Genomic DNA, 7,315 nt, shown 5'->3' with positions numbered 1-7,315 from the left:
AAGGTGATTTAAGTTGAAGGAGGTTGAGAACATCAAACAAACCATGAAGATGCTGAAGATTCTTAAGAGAAGGAGAGTGACAGAAGTGAGGAAGGGCAGTAGTAATAGAGCGTAAGACATGACAGACTAACTTCAGGCACAGTATTAGGGGAAGATCTATATCACGACATTACATATATGTGTAACTGCTCTCTGTTAGGGGATCAATTTAATGCATGGCTTCCTTTCAGGCTAATACATTAGTACTGGTTTTCAATAGGAAAAAGCAATATAGATGACGTTCTTATTCTTTTCCATGCCTTTGCAAATAGCCACATTGGAAGACTAGATACAACTCAGAAAACAGATACAGCTCAGAACAGCTGCCTTAGCATCAAAATCAGTATTTACCCCTCTCTGTCTCTTCACTAGGAAGAAAGGTTTGCTACACAAGAGGCACATACATTATGTCATGAGACATGGCATTAATCACAAGCATCCTTAAAGACTCAAGAATGCAAATGCTGCTTTGAAACCACTTCCAACAGCGTGCTATGATGCATTCTACGCAAATCAAACAATGACTGCAAGTTAAGAGCTCTTTAATTACAGAAAAATAGGTCTTTAATTTCATCTCAGATATAATTTTAGACAAGCATTTTCAGCATAATAGTCCATGAAAAACAAATGCATACAGTAGGGAAGTTAAGAGCTCTCAGTGAAGTCACCATAACATAGAAAGTTGTAGCTGAACAAAGCTTCCTATCTGGTTGAACTTCAGCAGCCATCATTGCACACTTTTAAAGTTCCTTTAAAAGGTTTGGTTTAAAATAAGAGTTCATTTAAATATCTGGAGGGGAGGGCACTTAGTATTGCAGTTTCCAGAACATGATTTGTTTGTCTTCCCCTCCTGTAATAACACTGTTGCACTGTTCATTCATCCACATGGAAGTTACAGCACCTATGGGAAAGAAAACCAAACAAGTAAATCCAAATGCAAATGGTACTCAAGGTGATGGAACAGATCTTTTTAAGAGTTTAGGATCATCTGATCATTAGTTTGGATTACACTGACACCACATATGCTGAGAAGAATTTTAGTAGGCTACGAGGTGGCTGCTCTTTTTCACAGTAATGATCTCATGCTACGTGGCCTCTGCTGACTCTGGGTACCGGAGGGACAACATCCATGGCAGTGTAGAATGTAGATGGCACACTGGCTAAGGGATTCATGGGGACAACAGGAGGAGGTTTCTCTAGATTTTTCACTCCACCATTTGGACTTCTTGTATTAATGGTGTATTCACATCTAGCTTATGCCTAGAAGCCCACTTCTAAACATTCCTCCAGCTACAGAATGATCTCTACACACGTCAAATTTGAGAGTACAAGCTTATAGTAGGGAAGTTTGAACTAACTGTTCATGAAGGCAGCCTTGAAAACCAAACTGAATAAAACTGAGGTAGATTTTCTCCTTCACGCATCTGGGTTGCTAATGTACTGAAGACTATACAGATACATTTAAGAAGCCTGTAAAACCCCATCCAAAACAATTTCTCTAGTGCACTTAATCTGTTGTTAGACTCACAGTCCTGATGAACTTCGACAAAGTATATAGTGTAGTCTATACCACACTTTATTATGGCCATGAGGTAGAAAAATATTGACTTTTGTGATGTTGTGTGAATTAGAAATATCTTAAGTCATTTATCTTTGGTCAGTCTTGTGAACAGCAATATTCCTCCACTGCTACAAAATTTCCTTGGAGGCTCTTGTGGACCTACTTCTAGTTCTACTGTTCCAGGTAACACTAATATCAACAACAACCCACTCACTGAGCAGATGACTCTCAAACTTTTCAATACTAACAGAGCTGGAAAATAGGAACCTTCCACTCAATTTGAAAATATGAATAGTCCAAGCATACCTGTATGTCCTTTGATTCTTTCAATAACTTTTCCTCCAAGAAGGTCCCAAATCTGTAGCTCACCAGACTGACTTCCCGACAATATGGTATTTCCATCCCATTTGAAGCACCTGCAAGCAAGTCTGAAATCAGTTCACTTCAAGCTTCTGTATAATAAGCGCTGAACATTTCCAAACTGACTAAGCCAAAAAATAATTGAAAATGGAAGTATGAAACTGAAGGAAACTCTACTCTTTAACAGTCTTTCTGGAAAGGTTATTCCCAAATTATTTTAAAGGGTCATGACCCAAACTTGCTTCTCAGCCAGAACTTCCCCTGGCAGGAGGAGGAAACATTCTCATAACAGAAGAGGACCAGGTCAGCTGTACATGTGTGAGTTCCCAAGTGCTTTCATGAACCATCACTTTCACTTCTGTCACTTTATGTTCCCAAAACAATTACTTGAAGTGCACAGAGAACTTTTGTGGAAATAGATAAATATATATATATATCTATGTATATGCATGTGTATATATTTTTTTTTCTTTATGTATATACACACACAAGAAATCAAGTGTACTCTGTGTCTGGCTGCCATGTTTTCACGCAGTAACTGAGTAAGCATTCCATTTTCCTGATAAACCATAGAGAACTCTCTGCATTCTGCTTTGTGGAAAAAGTGATCACTCTTTGTAATAGCCAATCTTTTCCTAGATTATCGAAAACAAAAAGGAAACACTGCAAGAAAAACCCAAACCAAACCAAAATAAAGATTGTTGACAGAGATGATTCAAGTAAGAGAACTGTCTACTTGTTAGAAATTTCAGTAGCTGAGCTGCTGGAAGAGCTGCTTAGCTACAGCTCTCATAATCTTTTATGGAACTTAAAGTTGTTGAAAGAATGCAAGTTATTTACATAGATACAGATTTTGCCCCAATTTGGACAGCTTGACCATAATCGCACAACATAGTAGAGTATCAGCCTTTGCACTTTCAAAAGTAATTTGATAAAACAAAGTTGTTGGTATTCCTGCCCTTTCCATTCTGCTACCACCAACCATCAAGCATTTCCACAGTTAACTGAGTTGGCCGCACAGCTTCATAATCATAATTGCTCTCAGAATTACCTCTGTGGCTCATCAGTAGTTACTGAAGATATAAGCATTCCAGTTTGTACGTCTATTACTTTAAAACAACAGTCTTCTCCTGTGCTGAGTACATGTCTGCTGTCTGTACAAAAGAAAAAAGCAAACAAAAGAAACAGCATCAAAAAGCACGTTTAGACATTCAGTTCTAGTTCCCGAAGCAGTCTGTGGTCCAGCAAGTTAGATGTGACATTGCCCGACCCACTTACTTATAGACAGTGTACTGTAAATTAAGTCTCAAAGCAAGCAATGATAAACAAAATTGGTTTAGAGTCTATACAACTCGTCTATAGTCCAGTATGGTCTTGTGTATAACTAAGAAATTTCTTGTAATAGAGATGCTTGTTAATCCAAAACATCTCACCATCCCCTTAAAGTAGTAATTCCAATAACAAGGGTATATTATATGACATCAAGAATGAGATTACTTTTGAATCTCCAAACATATTAAAAACAGAAATCCAGCGTACCAGGACTAAAAGCAGCATCAAACACAGTCCCAGAATGACATGGCAACTGGTGCAGCACTGTTGCTGTAGTAACATCCCACACACTGATGGTACCTTCTTTGGTTCCAGATGCTAGTATGGTATTTGCAGCATTAAGGTCGATTGTATTTACCTAGAAAGTTAAACATCTCATGATTTTTCTATTCTTGAGGCAGGTTTTAAATGTACACAAAGCAAGCCTATTATCCATAAGATTATATTTCATTTACAAAAAGCTTTTACATTTAATTATGTGACATCCTTATTAAGTAAAATTATTAAAAATCGTGCCTATAAAAAGTATGATTGGTGCCTTTGATGATATTTTAAAATGCTTTTTCTTTGAAGAATCAGAAATGCAAACTGACATTTCAGACTACTTTTAGTACCCATACTCTCCATCTAGATGGAAGACTTTCGTCTTTAAAGAACTTCCTGACTCTCAGTTGTTTCCAATTCTCTTGGGTACAGTTCTTACATGTTACCAGAACTATTTTAGTACCAGCCTATGTTGTGACCTGTTTAAAAACCAAAGGTTTAACACATAGCAATTCTATTAATAAATATCCTACCAGAGTGACATAAGAGGCTATAAATAAGAGTGTGCAGTTACACGTTTATGATTCACTGCACACAATGTGTTTATATATTTACATTGAAATTCAGTAATATACTTTGTAGCATGGTAAACAACTCATTCCTTTTCATTTGCTTGCCTTTGGCAAAGATACATTAAAAAGAAGCAATAGCAATGAAAATACCTGAAAAATATTGGTCTGTTTTCAAAAACAAAGAAGCAAACAAACAAACAAAATCTCAGCCCTCCCTGTTACCCCCTGGAACTATGTGCATACAAGCTGAGCAAAGTAAATTAAGAAACTTCTGTTTATGCTGTTGCTTCAGTTGCCAGGTATGGACTTTTCAAACAAGGAAGCAGAGGACACTGCCACAAGACACAGACTGAAAAAAACAAACCCATAAAACAAAAACCCCCTACACACACTTCTCAAAACAACACAACCCCTCAGCCTTCTAACCCAATCCTTGTGCCTTAACACTAGATCTTGACTTTGATTTTAATGAGCAATTAACTTCCATATTCTGAGATACTATATCTCTATCCACATACTTACGCTAACATCGTGTTCTAACTCTGCAAGCAGTTCAAAGTGGTGCTTTTTATTGCTCGAGATCTCTCCGGGAACACAGTGCCACACCTACAACACAGATATTTAAGTTCGCTCACGGAAGCATTAATGTAACACTGGGTGAGTTTCTTTAGTACTGAATCCTCACATCACAAGAAGGGCGGCTCGTGTCAGCTGTGGGCCTTGCCTACGTGGCAGAATACAGAACACTAAATGGCACCTGAACTCGTTTACCCTAAGCAGAGCCACATATTAAACATGATTATGCTGATTCCAGGTAGCTTACAGAAGCCTACCTAAATAGGGCTGTATCACTGCACTGAATATATACTTACCAAAAAGCCATACGTAGAAGGCTTTGGGAAATTCTTTCCTGTCTCTAACTTCCAAATTATCTTTCCACCTAACTGTAGGCATGCTCTTCAGATTAGTAAGCTCCTGGTCCACTTAGCTGAAGAACATAAGCTACAAAACTATTAAACTTCAACATTTTAGAAGCCTATTCCATTCAAACAGAACGATCGGTCAAGATCACAAAACACTCCAAATCCTCCAACAAATCCAGTTTGCCTCCAAACCCCCCACATTTAGAGCAAGTTAGAATCAATGACATTTCTTTAAAGTAACCCTTTAGCTTTGAAACAAAATTGAGATAAAGCTATATGAAGAAGAAATTCTAGAAATAAACTCAATGTGATACTAGCTAAGTTATTGTTCTAATACACCAGGGACATCCACTCCAAAGCATTTGGCTGGCTGAATATTACAAAGCGCTGGCTTTAAGTAGTTACTGAAGTATAAAAATCTCATATGCAAACCTTCACAGTGGAATCCCAAGATGCAGAATATAAACGCCCATCACGCCAACAGATCTTACTGACTGCATCATCATGTCCCATTAAGATGTCTTGCTGTCTTCCAAATGCAATTGAATAAAAATATCTAACAGGAAGAGGATATAAAGGCATTATGTCTTCAGAAAACTTAAACTTTTTTTTTTCTAAATAGATAAAGTAACCTTGCTTCTACAGTTTCTAACAGAATGTACTGAAAAAACTAAAAATATAGACACTGTGTTTTAACAATGAATTGCTGTATCTTTATCTAAAACCATAAATATGACAACCAAGGTACACAATGTAATTCAACAGAGTCAATAGGAAGTAAATACACACATATGATTATCCCATGAAGAACTTATGACAGTGGTATCTCCTGGTAAGATTAGACAAGATGACAAAGCCTGTAAGGGAAAAAAAAAAAAAAAAAAAAAGAGTAGTGTTCAATTTCTTAGCCCAAATCAAACAGAAGTACATTAACATGTTTTTGGATAACAAGAAGCATTTTTATCTTCTATACACACCACATACAGGTGTTATATGGATACTAATCAAGTAAAACCTTACTGTTGGACATTGAACAGCAAGAATACTTAATTCCCAGTAAATATAAAAGCAGCACTGAAGTTCAGAAACATGCAGAACTGATGGACCTCCTTTTTCAAAATTAGATGGCATGTAATTCCTTACTTAGGAGAAACTGGGTCAGCTCTTCATCTTGAAGCTACTGTCAATTCTAGATGCAAGCAGCTAACAGAAAGTAAAAATGAATGGTTTTTTTTCTGTTTCTTCTCCATGACAGTTACTTATCAGCTCAGCTCTTTTAAACAACAAATCTAATTCCTATGATTCTCAGCAAGAAACATTCTTTAACATCCTTTATAGACAGCTGCTTAGCTACATTACCATCACTGGAAGCAGCAAGGGGAAAGAAAAATCAGCCCAGTGCTTCTACTAGTATCATTACTGGTCATGTTTCATATTTGTTCTAAAAAACAGTATGCTTCTGGACTGTAAAAAGACTACTGCTTCTAGCATTGCTACAACAGATCAGCACTCAACTTACAGAGCGGAGAAGAGTAAGTAAAAACAAAAAAAAGTATACAAGGCCTCCACAGGAAAAGCTGACTTTTAGCCTAGGCAAAGAGCTCCCTTTTTACAGTGTCAAGAAGTGACATTCATAAGTTTACCTTGGCTAAAGCATTAGGAATAGCTGTATCTAGATTTACCTGCTGTGAGCCATGGCAGACCAGAGGGCCCTGCTCCTGTACCTTGCCTGGGGACCTGTTGAGGCGTGCTATGGCTTCCGACTGGGCATCCCATTTGCCTTTTTTGTTCCCCCTAGAGATGAGGGTACAGAGAAGGCTAACATATCCTAGTGTCTTGCCTCAGTAAAGGACTCTGAACATGACAATTGGGAATTAATCTCTATGACCCAGGTCTGTGCTCAGGCACAGAAAATCCAATATAGAATCTCTTTCCAAGTTCCATTCTATAAGTGGGTGAACAATGTTGTTCAGAGGTTGCTGAGATCACTGCTCATTGGGGAAGGATGTCTCAAACTTCCCCAGCATGGATTCCATTCCCTGTGCTTGGCTCTTCTCTGCCGGCTGACTTGCAGCCTTCAAACACCTGGAAGCAGCAAGGCAATGCTGGATGTGACCACGTGGGTGGAATTTAAGCTTTGTGATCCTGGTCCCAATGGTAGTTCAAGGTTGTTCAGGAAGACTCCTCTGCTCATGCCAAACTAGCTTTGTCTACCATGAGCCCTTCCCTTGATAGCAGGGCAACTCAGAACAGAGCTATTACAG

The 7,315-nt window shown here is 38.0% G+C and overlaps 1 protein-coding gene across 1 annotated transcript in view; it reads right to left on the bottom strand.

Moving 5' to 3' along the window:
• Nucleotides 1-564: 564 nt before the first annotated feature.
• The window catches only part of NSMAF (neutral sphingomyelinase activation associated factor), a 39,610-nt gene continuing 32,859 nt past the window's right edge, over nt 565-7,315 (bottom strand). The window contains exons 25-31 of the mRNA XM_065830821.2: nt 5,841-5,908; nt 5,484-5,607; nt 4,651-4,734; nt 3,500-3,650; nt 3,012-3,114; nt 1,907-2,016; nt 565-940 (exon numbers count right to left, since the gene is read on the bottom strand). Coding sequence (XP_065686893.1) covers nt 846-940; nt 1,907-2,016; nt 3,012-3,114; nt 3,500-3,650; nt 4,651-4,734; nt 5,484-5,607; nt 5,841-5,908 — 735 coding nt within the window. The 3' untranslated portion in view covers nt 565-845. The remainder of the gene's footprint in view (nt 941-1,906; nt 2,017-3,011; nt 3,115-3,499; nt 3,651-4,650; nt 4,735-5,483; nt 5,608-5,840; nt 5,909-7,315) is intronic.

This window comes from Patagioenas fasciata, chromosome 2 (assembly GCF_037038585.1).
Source record: "Patagioenas fasciata isolate bPatFas1 chromosome 2, bPatFas1.hap1, whole genome shotgun sequence".
Lineage (NCBI taxonomy): Eukaryota > Metazoa > Chordata > Aves > Columbiformes > Columbidae > Patagioenas > Patagioenas fasciata.
The sequence above is the reverse complement of the archived record's forward strand: the minus strand, read 5'-3'. Positions and strand labels throughout refer to the sequence as shown.